The sequence below is a fragment of the Lampetra planeri genome, chromosome 29, assembly GCF_965212315.1.
Source record: "Lampetra planeri chromosome 29, kcLamPlan1.2.h2, whole genome shotgun sequence".
Classification (NCBI taxonomy): domain Eukaryota; kingdom Metazoa; phylum Chordata; class Hyperoartia; order Petromyzontiformes; family Petromyzontidae; genus Lampetra; species Lampetra planeri.
Window position 1 is genome coordinate 5658672 of NC_136135.1, and position 20726 is coordinate 5679397.

The window sequence follows — 20726 nt, forward strand, 5'->3', positions numbered from 1 at the left end:
CGCGCGCGTGCGCACGCTCGTTGGTAACCGCGTGCGTGCGTGCGAGAAGTGCGTGAGTGCGCTGAGTTGCGTCTCACGCTACTGCTACCATGAACACCTCTGCTCGGTTCCCCTTCTGTGCGCGCGAGCGCTGCTTCAAGATGATGATGCTGCTGTTGCTGCTGCTGCTGATGACAACCAGCGTGTATTCGGGGAGTGACCTGTGCCGGCTACGAGGATTAGTTGGGTGGGAGGTGCGAGGAGGGGGTGGGGGGGATTCGTGTTTATGGGACAGGGGAGAGAGGGGGTTGGAGTATAAGAGGAAGAAGCACAGTATAAGAAATGGAGATGAGCAGTGTGGGGAGGTGATGGATGTCTTGGGGTAGTGCGGTGGATTTGTCGGGTCGTGTTGGAGTAGTGTGGGAGACGTGTAGGGGTAGTGTGGAAGACGTGTAGGGGTAGTGTGGGAGACGTGTTGGGGTAGTGTGGGAGACGTGTAGGGGTAGTGTGGGAGACGTGTTGGGGTAGTGTGGGAGACGTGTGGGGGTAGTGTGGGAGACGTGTTGGGGTAGTGTGGGAGGCGTGTAGGGGTAGTGTGGGAGGCGTGTGGGGGTAGTGTGGGAGACGTGTGGGGGTAGTGTGGGAGACGTGTTGGGATAGTGTGGGAGGCGTGTGGGGGTAGTGTGGGAGACGTGTTGGGGTAGTGTGGGAGACGTGTGGGGGTAGTGTGGGAGACGTGTGGGGGTAGTGTGGGAGGCGTGTGGGGGTAGTGTGGGAGACGTGTGGGGGTAGTGTGGGAGACGTGGAGGGGTAGCGTGGGAGACGTGTCGGGGTAGTGTGGGGGACATGTGGGGGTAGTGTGGGAGACGTGTGGGGGTAGTGTGGGAGACGTGTCGGGGTAGTGTGGGAGGCGTGTGGGGGTAGTGTGGGAGACGTGTGGGGGTAGTGTGGGAGACGTGTTGGGGTAGTGTGTGAGGCGTGTGGGGGTAGTGTGGGAGACGTGTTGGGGTAGTGTGGGAGGCGTGTGGGGGTAGTGTGGGAGACGTGTAGGGGTAGTGTGGGAGACGTGGAGGGGTAGCGTGGGAGACGTGTCGGGGTAGTGTGGGGGACATGTGGGGGTAGTGTGGGAGACGTGTGGGGGTAGTGTGGGAGACGTGTTGGGGTAGTGTGGGGGTAGTCTGGGGGTAGTGTGGGAGACATGTCTGGGTAGCGTGGGAGACGTGGAGGGGTAGCGTGGGAGACGTGTCGGGGTAGTGTAGGAGACGTGTAGGGGTAGTGTGGGAGACGTGTCTGGGTAGCGTGGGAGACGTGGAGGGGTAGCGTGGGAGACGTGTCTGGGTAGTGTAGGAGACGTGTAGGGGTAGTGTGGGAGACGTGTCGGGGTAGTGTGGGAGACGTGTAGGGGTAGTGTGGGAGACGTGTTGGGGTAGTGTGGGAGACGTGTGGGGGTAGTGTGGGGGACGTGTCGGGGTAGTGTAGGAGACGTGTAGGGGTAGTGTGGGAGACGTGTAGGGGTAGTGTGGGAGACGTGTGGGGGTAGTGTGGGAGACGTGTTGGGGTAGTGTGGGAGACGTGTGGGGGTAGTGTGGGGGACGTGTCGGGGTAGTGTCGGAGACGTGTAGGGGTAGTGTGGGAGACGTTTCTGGGTAGTGTGGGAGACGTGTAGAGGTAGTGCGGGAGACGTGTAGGGGTAGCGTGGGAGACGTGTCGGGGTAGCATGGGAGACGTGGAGGGGTAGCGTGGGAGACGTGTCGGGGTAGTGTAGGAGACGTGTCGGGGTAGCGTGGGAGACGTGGAGGGGTAGCGTGGGAGACGTGGAGGGGTAGCGTGGGAGACGTGGAGGGGTAGCGTGGGAGATGTGTCGGGGTAGTGTAGGAGACGTGTCGGGGTAGCGTGGGAGACGTGGAGGGGTAGCGTGGGAGACGTGTGGGGGTGGTGTGGGAGACGTGTAGGGGTAGTGTGGGAGACGTGTTGGGGTAGTGTGGGAGACGTGTGGGGGTAGTGTGGGGGACGTGTGGGGGTAGTGTGGGAGACATGTCTGGGTAGTGTGGGAGACATGTAGGGGTAGTGTGGGAGACGTGTAGGGGTAGTGTTGGAGACGTGTGGGGGTAGTGTGGGAGACATGTAGGGGTAGTGTGGGAAACATGTAGGGGTAGTGTGGGGGACGTGTGGGGGTAGTGTGGGAGACATGTCTGGGTAGTGTGGGAGACATGTAGGGGTAGTGTGGGAGAAGTGTAGGGGTAGTGTTGGAGACTTGTAGGGGTAGTGTGGGAGACATGTAGGGGTAGTGTGGGGGACGTGTGGGGGTAGTGTGGGAGACATGTCTGGGTAGTGTGGGAGACATGTAGCGGTAGTGTGGGAGACATGTGGGGGTAGTGTGGGAGACGTGTCGGGGTAGTGTGGGAGGCTTGTCGGGGTAGTGTGGGAGACGTGTTGGGGTAGTGTGGGAGACGTGTGGGGGTAGTGTGGGAGACGTGTGGGGGTAGTGTGGGGGATGTGTTGGGGTAGTGTGGGAGACGTGTGGGGGTAGTGTGGGAGACGTGTCGGGGTAGTGTGGGAGACGTGTCGGGGTAGTGTGGGAGACGTGTGGGAGACGTGTCGGGGTAGTGTGGGAGACGTGTGGGGGTAGTGTGGGAGACGTGTGGGGGTAGTGTGGGAGACGTGTGGGGGTAGTGTGGGAGACGTGTGGGGGTAGTGTGGGAGACGTGTTGGGGTAGTGTGGGGTTAGTGTGGGAGACGTGTAGGGGTAGTGTGGGGGACGTGTTGGGGTAGTGTGGGAGACGTGTGGGGGTAGTGTGGGAGACGTGTGGGGGTAGTGTGGGGGACGTGTTGGGGTAGTGTGGGAGACGTGTAGGGGTAGTGTGGGAGTAGTGTAGGGGTAGTGTGGGAGACGTGTAGGGGTAGTGTGGGGGACGTGTTGGGGTAGTGTGGGAGACGTGTTGGGGTAGTGTGGGAGACGTGTCGGGGTAGTGTGGGAGACGTGTCGGGGTAGTGTGGGGGTAGTGTGGGAGACGTGTAGGGGTAGTGTGGGGGACGTGTTGGGGTAGTGTGGGGGTAGTGTGGGAGACGTGTGGGGGTAGTGTGGGGGACGTGTTGGAGTAGTGTGGGAGACGTGTAGGGGTAGTGTGGGAGTAGTGTAGGGGTAGTGTGGGGGACGTGTTGGGGAAGTGTGGGAGACGTGTGGGGGTAGTGTGGGAGTCGTGTAGGGGTAGTGTGGGAGACGTGTGGGGGTAGTGTGGGAGACGTGTGGGGGTAGTGTGGGGGTAGTGTGGGAGACGTGTAGGGGTAGTGTGGGAGACGTGTGGGGGTAGTGTGGGAGTCGTGTAGGGGTAGTGTGGGAGACGTGTGGGGGTAGTGTGGGAGACGTGTCGGGGTAGTGTGGGGGTAGTGTGGGAGACGTGTAGGGGTAGTGTGGGAGACGTGTGGGGGTAGTGTGGGAGACGTGTGGGGGTAGTGTTGGAGACATGTAGGGGTAGTGTGGGAGACGTGTTGGGGTAGTGTGGGAGACGTGTTGGGGTAGTGTGGGAGACGTGTGGGGGTAGTGTGGGAGACGTGTTGGGGTAGTGTGGGAGACGTATGGGGGTAGTGTGGGAGACGTGTGGGGGTAGTGTGGGAGACGTGTTGGGGTAGTGTGGGAGACGTGTAGGGGTAGTGTGGGAGGCGTGTGGGGGTAGTGTGGGAGACGTGTGGGGGTAGTGTGGGAGACGTGTTGGGGTAGTGTGGGAGACGTGTAGGGGTAGTGTGGGAGACGTGTCTGGGTAGTGTGGGAGACGAGTGGGGGTAGTGTGGGAGACGTGTGGGGGTAGTGTGGGAGACGAGTGGGGGTAGTGTGGGAGACGTATCGGGGTAGTGTGGGAGACGAGTGGGGGTAGTTTGGGAGACGAGTGGGGGTAGTGTGGGAGACGTATCGGGGTAGCGTGGTGGTGGGGGGTGTCGGGGTGCTGCGGTGGTGACACGCGTGGCCTCAGGCGCGTGCACAGCGTCCCCACGCCCACAGCGAGGCACGTGCCTGGGATTTTGGATGCTAAAAAGTGTCAAGCGCAGCAGCAGCCCTCCCCAACCTTTCTCCAACACCTCTTTCTCTCTCTCATACCCCGAACAATCCTTCCTCCCACGACACGGGGCGCCGTTACAACCGCCTACACCACCACCACCACCACCGCCACCTCTAGCAGCCACTTCCATCCACCACCAGCACACGACCCAGCAACAACTCTAGGCTAGGTTTAGAGACAGGATTTTGAAGAGAGATGTGAACATTGAAGCAGACGGCATGCTTGGCGGAAACAACAACATCAACAACAACAACAACACAAAGAGAAACTTCAATTTAAAGCTTTCGTGACTGCAGGGATTCATCTTCTTGGTTCTTTCGGTAAAGTCACGTAGAATGGAAATAAAAAACGTAATAAAATAATTCTCACGACGTTTCGGCCACCGTCTGCTTGCGTTGTGGCCGAAAAGTCGTGATAATTATTTTATGTTTTTTTTTTCATTTTACGTGACTTTTCCGAAAGAACCAAGAAGACAAAGAGAAACGTTTCCCGCACGTTTTATAAACAAGAAAAAGCATGCATATGCATGAATTCTTAAACAACTTATCCAAAATTAATTTGTTCTCGGAATTATTCTTTTTTTTATTCATTAATTTGCACTGCCCGCAATTATGTATCAATCGGAAACATGAACATGAATGAAAAATACGGAAAAAAAACTGGAAAGTGCAAACAAAACTATGAAGATGTGTACACTTGCAGTTGTATTGAGAGATTAGGAACAAATTGATTGTTTCAACAACCCACAGAAATGTGCACAGCTCTCTCAGCCTTCAGCGTTATGCAAAACCACTAATTTCTGAAGAACTATACTGTGGTCATCCTGTCTTAAATCCCAATCGGTAAACTGAGCGAATGAGACGATTTTGTGCGTCGTGATGGGGTGCTTGTCATCATTTACAGATGCGAATAAACAGATTCGAGAATGCATATTGAACACATCAGGAAAGGTTAGGGTCTTTGGCAGGACACATTGCCCGAAGGGATGACAGCAGGTGGGTAAGAACAATGACTGTCAAGCCACAGGAGGGAACGCCCTCGAGAGAACGTCGATTTCGGAGGTGAAACAATGAAAACAATGAAAACGGCTCATGCAGGTGTGCTACGTGGGGATAGTAGGTGGTTAGCGCTGCGCTGCGCTACAAATCCGGCGACCAGAGTTCGATTTCTGCTCACGGCCAACACCCAGTGACGATTATCTGAGCTGGTCCTGGGCCTCCCCTAGGTCGACTCAGCCTCAAATGAGTACCTGGTGCGGTGTGTAAACATCGCCACTCGGAAGACGAAGGCGCTCGGGCGTGGTGCTGACTGCCCATCCCATTGCGTGCCATTCTGGCTTTCATCGGTGCTCGCTAGCAGCACTTGCCCCGATTCCCACTCACAGACAACTCCAGTGACGACTGTGTGATCCGGTCCTGAGTCTGCCCTAGGTAGACTCAACCTCCTGCCAGCGAGCCTTCCACATTTCACATGGCCTCCAAGTGCACATAGCCTGGCACAAGCACTGTGACGTCACCGCCACTTAGTGGCAAATGGCAGCTGTTGTTGTTGTTGTCTATATGTGTGCGTCTGGTCGACTCAGCCTCAAATTAGTAACTAGTGCGATGTGTAAACATCGCCCCTGGGGAGACAAAGGCGGCCGAGCGTGGTGCTGCCCACCTACCCCCTCGTGTGCCGTTCCGGCCTTCATAGGCGCTATTCGTTAACAGCACTTGCCCCAACGGTCTGTTGAGGCTATACGGGGGGATAGTTGCCTTTGTTTTGTCCGTGTAAGCAGAGGGGGAGCGGTGGAATAGTGGTTAGCGCGCCGCTCTACAAACCTGGCGGATCGAGTTCGATTCCCGCTCACGGTCAATGCCAGTGACGATTATCTGAACCAGTCCTGGGCCCTCCCCTAAATTGAGACAGCCTCAAATGAGTACCTGGTGCGGTGTTAACATTGCCACTTGGGATACAAAGGCGGTCTGATGTTGTAGGATACAAATTTATAAAAACGTCTATTTAATTAAGTAGAACGTGTTGTCTATATTATTTAAGGATGCGAATTTTGATGTGACGTCACATTTCTCAAACCCCCCCCCCCCCGTCACACATCGTCACAAATATCTGACCCCCCCCCCCTAGGTACGTGACGTCATTTATGGACGGCCCCATAGCAGTTGGCACAGTGAGGAGTGCAGGTGTAGCATCTGCCAGTCATCTCATGGCATCTGAGTCTGTCCCGTGACCTGCCGACGAGCCTTCCACACTTAACGTGGCCTCAACGTGCACCTAGCCTGGCACAAGCGCCGTGGTGATGTCACTGCCACTTAGTGGTGAATGGCGGCTGCTGTTGTTACATAGCTGGGACGTGCGAGATGGTGACAGCTTGTGTGTGTGTGTATTCACCAAACAGTGGATCGATTATTGCTGATAATGACGGATAATCTTAAATGTTGAGCTGAATAAAGGGCAGACGTCACACGTAACATGACGTCGCAACATAATGTCACGTGTCATGATGTCATAAGGTTGTGCGCCCACGTGAATTTTGATGTCACCAACACGAGGTGAAGGCTCGTAACATTTAGCACAGATTTTTTTGTTGCCACAAAGTTTTGTGCAACCCGATTAACTAAGTTTTGTTTAACGTAGGTTCATAATAAGAACACTACTTTAAATTAAAATGTTATTTACATGGGATCATCTTCATGACAGTTGCCATGACCCCATGTTACGGATGTCTCAGAACCGTCAGCTGTCGTTGGAAAGCATAAACAATGACCAATATTGTGTAATACATTACAGTACACCATTAATTTTGGTTGAATTCATGAGTCATTCGGCGACAGCACTTGTTCAGGGGAATCTACCATAAATATCAGGTTTAGCGGTGCCGTTTGGCACATCTCGATACCTCGGCCGCATCTCCAGGTTCATGCATTCACCACAATCGATGGCTGATTAATGGCGTACAATCCCCCCCTCCCCCCCCAGTCTCTCGCTCTCTCACGCGCGCTCTCTCTCTCTGTTCGCTTTGTCCAAACGTGCACAGCAACGCACTCTTCGGTGTTTGCTCAATGTATTTTGCTCTGTGACTTGCGGATGGTTGTTAAGCGCTGGCTATCAACTTTCTCTCTCTTCATTAAATCATTTGTTATGCTTCCCAGGTCAGGCCACATCCTCTCTCAAAAACAAACTTGCATTTTAGAGACGAGATTGTTTTTCTGCTTTGGGATGGATTACGCATGGCATGTGTTGCTTTTTTGTCTAGACTTTTTAAGTGAGATGTCTGGACACGATCTTTTAATAAACCAGCGGTCGTAGTACTACGATGATAATGATGAGGGTGTCTTTCTACAAAACTGGATATTGCCTCGAATCAGCAGCCAAGCACAAAAATGGCATACCATCCACAACTTACACTCTGATCTTACATTTCCAATATGTTGATACGACTAAACTTCAATCAACACTTCAAATAAACTCCACCATCCCTTCTTTAAACAAAAAAAAAACGAAACCCAATGTGGCATTAAAAAAATAACTTTCCTATTTTACAAAATATGAAATCAATGTCTTCTAATGAAACGACCATACTATGTCGGTGAAGTTCAATATGGGTACCTACGCCTTTATTTATATATCATTACTGAAACGGAAACAGAGCATACGCTATATTATGCCTTTATCCATGTCTATGGCAATCTTGGAGTTGTCTATGAGCCTCAGGCGTTGAAATTGACCCCTAAGAATCTAAAGGTGTCTTGACCTCTCTGGCCTCGCGTTTTACGTGCCATGAGAAGGAACATTGCTGGAAAGGTCACCTATTATATACTCGTTTGTTAAGGCAGTGTTAGTAGTGATGATTGTGTTGAGTTTGTTTTGCTATTTGTGCTTGTGCACAACTGCCAGTGAAGTATAATCAAATAAGTTATTTAAAGGCATCCTAAGATTTGTAAAACGTCCTGCTTCCAGCTCATCGTAGTTTGGGCATTAACAATAAAACCATATATACTACTATGTTTACCCAAGAATGTCAGTGTGTAACGCGCGTGACGTCACACCACGTCGACCAGCCCAGGTTACGTAATCCACATGGACCCGCCTCTCAATAATCATGAGTGGGTGACGTCACTCTGCATGGAGAACCCCCGCCCCCCCTAATTAATAATCATGAGCAAGTGACGTCCTCCAAATGGACACTCCCCCGCCATTAATAATAATCAGCGGGTGACGTCACTCCACATGGGGGGGCGAGGCGCCTCCTCCTCCCTCCTCGGCGTCAAGTTACAACCCTCACTAGAAAGGCAGAACCCTCACGTCACGCGATCTCCGTAACGCTGTTGAGACATCGAAGTAAAAAGGACGTCATGACCTTTACATGAAATAAGTCTGTGTCACCGCGGCCTTACAAATTGCACACGAATTGATGCAATGAATATCACGTCGCGGTCTGCTTTTTGCTTGCAAGTTTCAGATTTACTGCAATACACCCGTCCTTGGACGGGCAAAAGGCTAGTCAATTCGAATTATGCATTGATCTGGCTCTCGGAGTTTGGACTTTACCACGGAATCCTAAAAATATCCCAAAGGTGTTTTAGTCTCGTTCTCCCAGTGTTGGAAATTAACACGGGGCTCTAAGAATTAATTCTACAAGTTAAATCTTGACTTAAAGCTGCAGCAGCTTCCTCCCTATGTTTTCCTCCTGATGACGATCGTTTGTGCTGTGATCGAAACGTAGTTTTTTGTTATTTTTTAGTTATTTTCTTTGAACCTATCTACGTGACTTTACCGAAAGACCCAAAGAAAATGAATTCTACAGGTGTTTTAGTTTGGCTCTGTGGAACCCAGGCATTAACGATAAACCCAACGAACTGTAAGGTGCCTTATATACTTGCACTGTACACAAACCTCACCCCCAACTATACCTCCCTTATTCCCACTCTCACCACTCTCCAGCAGTTCCCACCATGGCGTTGCCCACCCAAGCTAAGCCTAAGGAACCGACGCAGCCCGAAACATATTCGTTCCAAAAAAATGTGAGATCAAAAGAGCAAGAGTATGAGATACGATTTTGTAAGCACACACTTGAATGCCACTCAGAGAAAAAAACACATTTTCCAAAGTGAATTACTTATGCAGTAGGTATAGAGTGCGCAGTGTAATGCTGATACTATATTCAAACAAAGTGTGCTCAGACAAATATTAACATGTAAAAGTTCACCGTGTACTTCTGAAAATGCGGTAGCCTGTGTTTGTTGCTACGAGCTTTCGAATGTTCATCACATTTTTAACTCTCTTAGTTTTAAAGAGCTGCTTTTATTGAAGTGTGGCAGTTCACGCTTGAACCATGCACGACACACTTGGAGCCTGTATCTTAATGCTGAAATGTACTTCATGCATAAACATGTTTTTTCATTATTTCAATATGAGTAGTCAATCCACTGATTCCAATTGTATGTGTTATCAAAGGTAATACCTACCCTGCTATATTCAGATTGTCCGTGCATGGAAATAGCTGCTGACTAAAAATGTTCCGTAATAATAGATACGCAACTATAGATCTCAAATCTAAATGGGTTGAAAGAACATGTTGATACTCTTACATCCAACCACCTTCGTCTCCTTTAGTTCTGATGTTCACGCATGGTACCTGATCTTAATTTTAGGCTGGGTCAACCTACAGGAGACCCAGAGTGAGTTCAGATAACTAATTTTCCAATAATTGCACGGCCGCAAATTTAACTCACGTCACCTGGGATTGTGGTGGGAATAAAGTATAGTCATAGATACTCGCTGACAGTACTTGCCCCCATCAGTATCTACTACTAAATGGGGAATATGTGTGTGCCAGGGGTGGGGGAGGGGGGGCAGTGGGTATCCGTGTAAAAGAGCTTCATAGCTCATCTGATTTCTCCAGGATAAATAAAGATTCTTATTCAGTGATTATCCTACTGTCGACAAAGGCTCACAGGAGGACCTGATGTGGTGCACACACATCGACACTGGAGATGCAAAGGCATTTGTGGCGGAGTGCTGGCCACATGACCCCCTCATGGACTATTCCGGCCTTAATAGGTGTTCGCTAACAACACTCGCCTCAGAGGTCTACATTGATATAAGGGGGAGTTATTTATTTTCTTTGCGTGTGTTTGTATGTAAGTATGGGGCATCAATGAACTGCTCTGTCAAAATTAAAGAAAGCACAAAATATTACACAGCTGAATCCAAGGGGATACCCATCCCAAGACCACACCGTGTTGTACAAAACCAGATAAAAAAAATAATTAAGGGCATGCCACAAGCAGAGCATATGATGGGCATATATACAACGAGTTATGCTAATATAGTAGGACTACAGTTGCAGCCAAATTAGGCACAGAGGGACTATACTGAAGATTAAATATACAGAACAGCACAGAGGTTATCAGCATGGGATATGATCATGGGAAGCAAATATCCAAGCTTTCTTACAAAAAGATTAATAATGTTCTCATACACATGGCATGATTCAAACATATGGACACATACAATGTGCATATGGGTATTTATAGCATCCGTTAAGAAAGAGTAAAAACTGAACTGAATGCAGTTTTTTGAAGATGCTGTTTTCACATTGGCTTGGCAACAAATGATCAACACCCTGTCATGTAAAAGTATAAATATGGCTTTAAAGTAAAAGTCCAAAACATTTTCAGAATACTTTACAACCAAGGGGTTATCATCCAAAGGCTTCCTTCAGGCTCTGCTCTTTCCACCCCTATATTCTGGTTTGAAGGTGAATGTTTATTCACCTTGCATAATGAGAGCAAATGGGAATTGCATGTAGAACGATTGAGCTCCAAGACAGCACTAGGCACAATGGTCAGAAATCAAAGAGGGCCAACTCTGTTTATAGCTCCACAACTTTGAGTGTCTCATTGAGGAAACTCGTTTTGCACGCCGGCTTCCGTCAGTCCTTAGCCATAGCCTCCAAAAATGTGATATTATTCGACCACTTTGTGTGCGAATTCATGAAATATCTCGCCGGTAGTCATCGCGTGCGTATTGGGATTTAAATTGCATTGTTGATGTTGCAAGCAAGTGAAACAAAACCGTGTTAGTAAGGGTTTGTTTAAAGCATACTTCACCACACTGATCAATGTGGTTAGCTGAGGCGGGCGGGGAGGGCGGGGTTGCCAGTTAAGATATCACTACCAATTAGTGTTTGCTGTGATCACATATTTAATTCAGGTCACAGGGATCATGGCGGAGTGCGATAACCATGATGCCCACTGTTCCCCCACCTGCAAACGCTCACAATTAACGAAAGGCCGTATAGACAGGTCAGTATATAATGATACATAATACACAGAGTAGGTAATTCAAGTATTCGGCAAAGAAAGTGACGAGAAACCCAATATTCTTGGATCTTTCCGTAAAGTCATGTAGAAGGGAAATAATAAAATAATAAAAATAAAACATAATAGAATGCTCACGACGTTTCGGCTACAACACAAGCAGCCGTCCTCAGGTGAAAAACAGAGCTGTCGGAAAGACAGGACGGCTGCTTGTGTTGTGGCCGAAACGTCGTGAGAATTTTTTATGAGATATTTATTATTATTTTATTATTTCCCTTATACGTGACTTTACCGAAAGATCCAAGAATATGAATCCCTGCAGTCAAGAAAGCTTTAAATCGAAAAGAAACCCAATATCTCAGCCACTATGAAAAATAGAATGAGACGATCTGGACATATTCATCATTTGAGTTTGACTGGACTTCAAAAAAATGTAGGCCTGGCAAAATGAGGTCATAAGAACACAACAAAAAACAGTCAGGCTTAGGACTCACTGCGAACCATCCCAGAATACTTGAACCAACCGGATGAGTGTGATTAAATCTGGCATCTACAAGCTGGGACTTCAAGCCGTGTGGTGACTACTGGAAAATAACAACTGGAGTTGGATAAGGACATTGAAGGTTATAGCATGGATTTTCAGGATTGAATGTTGGCATAATACAGTCGTTGCGTGTGGGTGTTTTTTTTATTAATTTATTTTTCACCGCAAACAAGAAACTGCACTTATGTTTGATGCTTTTTAGGTTTGTGGACATGTACACATCCACCATGCTTCCCACTTTATTGTGTGTTGAGACGTTTATAACGCTGTGTGTTTGAGACGTTTAGAACGCTGTGTTTGAGACGTTTATAATGCTGTTGATACAACAACAAAAACTACAAAACGGTATTTATTTTTGGAAGAAAATAACTCGAATAAAAAACGAAAGCCCTACATTAATAGTAAATAACATGTAACGCGGCTTTGAGAATGGATGTTTCACAAAGTGTATGTATATTGAAGCAATGCCAGACATTTTCCCAGGCTGGATTTAGGTATAATTGTCCCCAGCACTCCATCGCAGAAGAGACCCCACCCCATCTTCTCTTCCTCTCTGCAAACAAAGACAAAGACTCCCCGTATAGCCTTAACAAACTGTTGGGCAAGTGCTGTAAGGAAGCACCTCTGAAGGCCAGCATAGCACAAGAGGCGATTGGGTGACCATCACCATGTAAAGCAACTTGTCTCCCGAGTGGCGAGGTTGAGTCGACCTAGGGGAGGCCCAAGACCGGATAAAATAATCGTCACTGGTATTGACCGTGAGCGGGAATTGAACTCGGGAGGCCAGGTTTGTAGCACAACACGCTAATCACTATGCCACCGCTTCCCCTCTGCTTCCACAAACAGAGATACAGACTCTAGATTTGAAGCTTTCGTGACTGCTAGGAATCATAATCTTAGGTTTTTTCGGTAAAGTCACGTAGGTAAAAAATAAAATTAAAATTAATAAAAGTAATAATACACTTGATACAGTAAATTTAGCTGTGACGGTCCCACCTGATGACGGAGACTTGTGTTGCCTCCGAAACGTCGTGATTTATTATTTTATTTATATTATTACTTTTATTAACTTTAATTTTAATTTTTACCTACGTGACTTTACCTAAAAAACCTAAGATTAGAGATACAGATAACAGCCGCCATTTGCCACTTTGTGGCAGTGACATCACTACAGTGCTTGTGCCAGGCTAGGTGCACTTTGACGCCATCTGAAGTGTCGAAGGCTCGCTGGCAGGAGGTCATGGGACAGACCCCGGTGCCATGCGTTGACTGACATATTACTGGCAGATGCGCCACCTGTGCCCCCTACTGCACTAACTTCCTGCATTTTAGGCATCCAGCTTCGCTTGTTGTTTTGAGAATCGTTCCGATGCCCTCCGTTGTTCCTGGAGGGCGACTGCCTCCAAATTCCCAGCAGCCGATCTTAACACCGCTGGTACCAGTCCTCGGCAAGTCCACTCAGCTTCAGATCCTCTGGTATCACATCAGCTCATCTCTTCGGTCGGTGGGTATTTGGGCTACATGACCCAGCCAATACAACCTTGTCTCATGGAGGAGCTCACCGATTGGGCTGTGTCCTGACATTTTAAGGATCTGCCAACTCCTCAGACAATGCAACCTGGTTCAACCCAGGATGGATCGTAGGCAGGCCGGCTTGAATGTTTTAAACCCATGAAAATGTTCCTTCAGTGGGTCCAGTTTTCTGAAGCACAAAGAAGACAGGGCATAACTGCGGCTGAGAAGACTTGAATTGAGCTTTATCCAGACTAACAGGCCAAGACGATTCCACACAACGTTATGCAACCCCTACAGACACAAATAAAGACACAGACAAACATTTACCGGAGTTTTTTCGCACTGCTGTCTTGGTTGTGTTACTAGGCCTGCAAGCTCTACTTGGAGAGTGATCTTCTACAGCGTGAGCGCAATATTCCGAGGCTTTTTTTAACATCAGATGGAGAAATCTGGCAGATCAATTTAAAATGAGCTTATAAAACAGCTATTAATAGAGGTAGTATTGCTTAATTTGTAGTGGTTATTTTGTTCACATTAAAACAACTGTTTGAAAAACTAGTCTTACTTGACTTAATTATACATGTAAACAGTCTGTTTTTTTCATGGGCCCCTCTGGAGTTTTGGGCCCTGAAAAAAATCCTATTTGTGCCACTACCCTACCCAAAATCTGGCCCTGCAGCCCTCCATGAGCCTTCCCGGTCTCTCTTCTGGTCATAGGTAAAGAGGGCTTAATGTTATGAAACATAGGAACAGGCAAGCTTAGGAACTGGGTTTAATGTACACAATACAATACATTTTGATCATGGCATCTGAGTGTGATTGTACCTCAAGGTGCTTGTTATAAAACCGAGGAGAGGGGATGTTTATCTTGGGATCAAGAGAGGAAGGGATTAGGGTATTTTCAGATGGGGGGAGGTGAGGGGGAGGGCTTTGAGGCTAAAGGACATGAATGTAAATAAAATAGTTGATAGAGAGCGATACAGTTACAGATCAGAGGACAAGGTGAAGAAGGTCTCCATTTATTTTTGCCCTTATTTCATTTAAGTTCTTCAACAAAAACCAATACACCAAGTGCGTGTGTTTAATAGTGCTTTGCTTCAATACTTTTTGTCTGTAATATTAATTCATGAACGGGTTTCCGGTTTTTAAATTCAGCGTTTTGCATAAATGAATTCATACAATGGCTGCTTGCCACTAAGACACAATATATACGAAACTGGGTAAACCGCAGAGTCAACAAATTCAAGTATGAAGTCACTTCATGTAAAATATACTTATGCTGGGATACGAATGATTGAAGAAGGACCTACTCTTGTTTGTCTTAAAGCTATTATTCAAATGACGCAACAACGAAAGGTGAGTGCACATATTGTGGCATGTGCCTACGTTTTCCTTAGCTGTGCAAACTATATTTTTTCGGAATTGTACCTTCTTTTTGTTTCCTGCGTATCATTGCAGTTAACGCAGTCTGTAGTTTCTCAATAGGTTTCCGTGAAATTTTACTTCCTAGAGACACATTGTACTCCCACATTTTCACCAACGAGTACGTCTCTCCCCTGTATAGTTTGTTAGGCATGATTGATTCCACAGCTGGTCAGACCAGCCAGTTCTATTACAGTTATACAGTGCAGTTTAATAGCAGCCCCCCACCGCCCCGTCAGAAAAGCTTGCCATATCGAAGTACAATACATATTTTCCACCACATTCAATTCACTCTTGTGAATTTCCTGAATGTTTTTTTTCTTCTAGGCAGGGCCCACTGAGCTCTATAGCTCTTTTTCAGAAGCGAACTGGCCACAAATGATATCTCAACGAAGTGGCTTATCATCGTGTGGACATTTATTACAGACAAATACTCTAAACGCATGTTTTTCTAAATGCAAAGGGGGAAAAAAAGGAGAACCCGGAGATTAATCCACGTGACCACGGGGAGAGCGGCTTGAAAACTACAAATATAGAGGCGTCAGGGTCGGGATTGAACTCACGACCTCCTGCAAATCAAGCGAGTAAGTTAACATCTCGCCACCGTTAATGTTATAACTATTAAATAAGAATAATTCATAGCCCTAAATCAAACCACTGCAAAAGTAAGGCCTCCCTTGTGTATGTCTACTACTGGACATCTGTAAAAAATGAGCTTGATAGCTCATCAGATTTTCTCCAGTATAGCTCAACATTCTGATTCTGACGTCGGATATGGGGGTTGTTTAATTATACTTCACTCGCCTGGTCGGTATGCCTTGGCAAAGAGAGTATCTGTGTTTCAGAACCGATTCAGATGTCACTCGCCACTGATGATAGCCATGGCTGGGAATGCATTCAGGTCACCGGTACAGAGTGCAGTGCGCCTACCACTGTACCACGGCTCCGTCCGTAATGATCTTTTCTGAGTTTTGATAACGACTGCATGCACAAATGCTTTTGCAGTAGAACAGTAACTTTCCACATCTAAATTACTTGTTTCTAACCATTTCTTTTTTTAATTGAGAGTAATCCTTGAATAATGAGCACTTTAACCGTGCTTAACAAGGTCACAAACAGCGATGGCTATGCGCCATCGGCTTGGGCAAAATGAAACTGGTTGCACGCTGGTTTGGTCCAGTTTAGTAATGTGTGCAAATAGTGAGTGGGAGCAATAACCAAACTGGAAATGTCAGCCAAAATGTTAGGAAACAGCTACAAGACTTGAAAACAAACACACAATGGTCTTACCAAAACATCATCAGCATAATGTGGCTCGGGTGTTGTTCTTTTTTTTGCTTTATTACAAGTTACAGCTGGTGCCAACCAAAGTGGAATGGAGGTAACAGTCCCATGTATGTGGATTCATCGCACTTTATTCGTTATCTACATGGAGGAAAAAAATGGTCCACTCTAAATTGTAATGCTTGACAGCCTTAAAATGTTACTGTGGAGGTGAGGGGCATTTCAATTGGTGACTTCCATGCTAGGCAGAGGTCAATTGTAGAGCTGAATCACGATTACCCAACGCTGTGACTGCAAGTGCAATTCACATATAATGCCTAACATCTTGCCATTTCCCCCAGAAAAATGTGTTTTCGTAGTTGTGCACAGCTCCGTTAAGTGTTTGATACGCAACAAATACGCCATTCGAAATTAAAACATTTTCGTACGCTTATTTATCCAGGTAAGCCACACTGCATCAGTGGACTCTTTTTCGGAACGGTTCAGCATCAGGTTTTTATGTTACAATGCTTTCGGCCAATTCATGAGTACATATGTTGAACTTCCTTCGCACCGTACGTAGCCAAGCGTGCTAATAGGAGGTGTGGGGAAGGCCAGCAAAACAAAACACAAGAAGCAGTGTTTATTATTATATAAGTTGGAGGAAACCGGAGCACCCAGAGAAAACCCACGTGCGGTAAGAGGGCAACGCTCTATCCCCGAACAAATGGGAACCTGATGGCGGTTATCATCTTTGGTTTTTTCGGTAAAGTCACGTAGGTAAAAAATAAATAAATGAAAAAATAACTAAATTTAATCACGACGTTTCGGAGGCAACACAAGCCTCCGTCTTCAGGTGGAACCGTTACAGCCAAAATCACTGTAGCCAAAATTACTGTAGCATGGAAGTCACCAATTGAAAATCACTGTAGTACACTGTAGTACAGTGATTTTGACTGTAACGGTTCCACCTGAAGACGGAAGCTTGTGTTGCCTTCGAAACGTCGTGATTTAATTGAGTTGTTTAATAATTTATTTATTTTTTACCTACGTGACTTTCCCGAAAAAACCAAAGAGTATGAATTCTTGCAGTCACGAAAACTTCAAATCTAGAATTGATGGCGGTTAGTTCACTTTGCTGTACTACCTTCTCCTAGTAAGCCACGGGTTTTCTCTTCCACGATGCCCATGGTGAAGGGAGTTTCACAATCATTTGCTTGATCCACCAACCCTTGCCTCCACAGCGCTGTATTACAGGCTCGCACCACTTCCGCCCATCTGTATTACTCGTCTTTATTTGACCACGATAGACACTTGAAATGCACGACCCATTTCCCAGGCACTTCTGGCAAGATGGCAGCGGTGGTACATAAGTTTCACTTAAAATGTGCAGCAGATAACAAACGACTGTAATGATGCACAACACCAATAATAATGCGTCGTTTTAGACGCCACGAAAAAAATATCGAAATACACGATGAGTTTCTAATCATGATGGAATAATTTCGCTGCGGCAATGAAACAAACGGGATAGGAATTGTTGCATTGGATTTGTAAATAACGGTACAACTACGAATTCGACATTCAATTTGAAAACTTTACTCTTGGCCTTTCCATTTCTGATTTCGCTGTGGTGAAATAAAACTGTTACAAATGGGCTGTTTCTTATATATATAACAAACATACCAAAGTGAATTCCTTTGTGTTTGCATTGTGTGGGTTGAAGTGTGGAAATAGCAAGTGGTGTTTGTGAAAATGCAGCTTAATATACAGATGACATCTCCCTGCTGAGCTCCCAATCCGGCTACCATAGGCCATAATTGCCCTAGATTATACTCCTTAGTGCCAAAGACAAAGCTTTAGGGCTTAATACATTTTAAATCAACATATTTTTGGAAGAATTAGAGAAGCGTGTATATAGAAAACTCTCAAATCGTGGCTGTCACTCTTCTTTTCTGTCTTGTTGCAGTCATTCTGAAAGTAGCAAAAAAAAAAGTTAGCCCAGCTACTTGGAGATTAGCTCCAATACAACCCTTTGTTGTAACATGATGAATTGTTGTTGTCGTTGCATTAGCCATACCGATATATTTTTAGCGGCTTGCAAAGATAATGGGATTGGAAATGATAATGGGAATCAAAATGCAAGTTAGTAATCTGATTAATTATGAGCCCATCAATAGGTTAGCCTTAAGGCAAAAGCATAAACGAGAATATGCATGTACTATTCTATTTCAGCATCAATTTAGTATTTCATTGTTATAAAGGCATTCGAAAGCATATGGGATCTCATGAAAAACAATAAATCACTTTTGCAAAAAAATATACACAACTGAATTCCTGAATTAATACGCTGAGCAGCTCACAAGATTTCAATCAGATTTAGAAACAGTGCTTCCAATTAAACCAATTACATTGCATGTTCAATTTCTGCAGCAGCGTTACATATGTCGCCGTATTCCGCGCAATGCATCAAACTCCGTCTTCCGTGAAGGCACACAACACTTCATCACGGAGCACAGGCTGGAAACTGCCCCGCACAACAAACAGCTGCTGCCACTACTGCTCCTCACCACACGAACGTGGGTGACTTGTCGCTTGAGTGCGTGTCAAGCTGACATGCATGTGATTGTCCATATCAACAAATGCGCCGAACATTTTAAAGGGTACACGTGGGGCATGTCTATATATCTTTTATACAATGTACTTGTATAGCTGTGGAAGAGCAGGCCAATATTAGCTCCTCTGAGTGTCTTTACAGAACTCCCTCTCATGGAGGCACCTACGTCGTGGGTTCCGATCCCAACCCTGCTGTATATTTGGGAGTTTGCATGCTCTCCCGTGGTCATGTGGATTTTTTCTCCGGGTCCCTTGGCTTTTTCCCTCCATGTTTAGAAACATGCATTTTAGAGTATTTTGCTGCTATACATTTCCACATGATAAGCCACTTCGCTGAGCTATCATTTGTGGCCAGGTCGCTTCTGAAAAAAATCGCTATATAGCTCAGCGGGCCTTACCTGGTAAAATAAAAAAAAAACCTGTTTTAGTTGCCACCACCAGTGGCATGGGCATGCAATTTCAGGGCAGCGTCTTTACCACTTTTATTTGTATAACAACGCGTATTTTTTAGAATGCATGCAAGGCTACAACGAGCAATACAGGTCTTTTGTAGAACTGATACTACATGTGTGCTGTGCCTTAAAAAAAAAGGTTAATTGGATATTTGTGCATTATTGTAACAAAATGTGTGCAGCTAACAACTAGACAACAGGGTAATGACCAAGAATGCACTGAGGGCAATATGAAATATGAGTAGCAGTAAAGTGGTGTTTCATTTATAATTATATAATTGCCATGTATTTGCGTGACCTATTTTGGGAGATTACAGATCATACACCAAAGTAAAAAAAGCAGCCCTTCAAGGAATACTGCTGACTGTAGTCAGATGATTAATAAAACCCAGCTGATTTAATTTCACCTTTGAAATGTCCACAGTCAACACCGTTGCATAAAGTATTTTAAGTGGGGTAGAATGAGGACAAAAGAGGCACCTTGAAATGTGAGTATTTGCCAGAAGAAGAAAAATATGGTACACTTCCAGAATTACACATTCCTGCGGAGGGAGCTGGTAGGAACGTTGGGTTGCTCGGTCAATGGCCAGGGTCAACGGCGGCGTGGTGTATTCCGCAAATATGGCCGACTGTGAGGGCGGGCACAAGCCGGCGTGAATAGGTTAACCGTTGAGTTTTATAAGGGCACCACGGGGTGACCAGCCCCTCCCCACCCTCCCCTCCCCACCCAGCCCCTCCCATCCTTCCCCTCTCCACCCAGCCACACCCCTCCCATTTTTGGATGCACGACGGACGGACACAATATTCCCCTGTGAGCTGGTGGAACCAGGTGGTTCCTACCAGTATAAAGGCTTTACATTAAGGTACAATGTATATCAAATGCATTTGAGGCTCAGGTGAAAAGCCTTGCTCATACCCAGTTTTGGGAGTACATGTGAGAAGTATGAACTTAATTTTGTATTTTTCACATCGCGATGAGTTGAATGTCACACACCAAGGTGACACATGCAGTCATGTTGGTTTATAGCTTCAATTCTCGCTCCACACATTTTTGGCAATCATGATTTACTTCAGAATAAAGTTTGCGTGTTACGTGTTTTAAATGCAACAAAAGTTGATATTGGACCTTGAAAGTTATGTTGGTGCTATACTCTCAGTGATTGCCTTATAAGATAAGTTCATCACATCAATTTGTTTTATTTTGTTATGAGTATTGTGATGGGTAATGTATTTTGACTGTAATTTCGTCTTATTTTACATGTATATTCAGTGGATGTGTGATTCAGGTCTCCCTTGCAAATTACCTTTAGTCACATGGTTTAATTACAGTTTCATGATGATGATAGCATGGGGAGATGTTGGGGTAAGTGTAAATTCCAGCCATCTGGACTCAAACTTTTCTTAAAATGTCCATCCTATCTCAGTCAGTTATTTCCTTGGAAAGTCTTGAAGAGGGTCATCTACTTCCACCTCTACATGCATCCCTGCCTACATTGTTTCCACTACCCAATACAAGCTCGTTTCCAGCAAGACAATTCTATGGAGACTCTTATTCTAC

The 20726-nt window shown here is 46.3% G+C and overlaps 1 protein-coding gene across 1 annotated transcript in view; it reads right to left on the reverse strand.

Annotated features, from left to right (window-relative positions):
• Window positions 1-20183, reverse strand: part of LOC144728500 (cell adhesion molecule DSCAM-like) — a 197878-nt gene extending 177695 nt beyond the window's left edge. Inside the window, 2 exon segments of the mRNA XM_078607988.1 lie at window positions 2-355; window positions 20163-20183. Of these exon segments, the coding sequence (XP_078464114.1) occupies window positions 2-355; window positions 20163-20183 (375 nt within the window).
• Window positions 20184-20726: the final 543 nt, after the last annotated feature.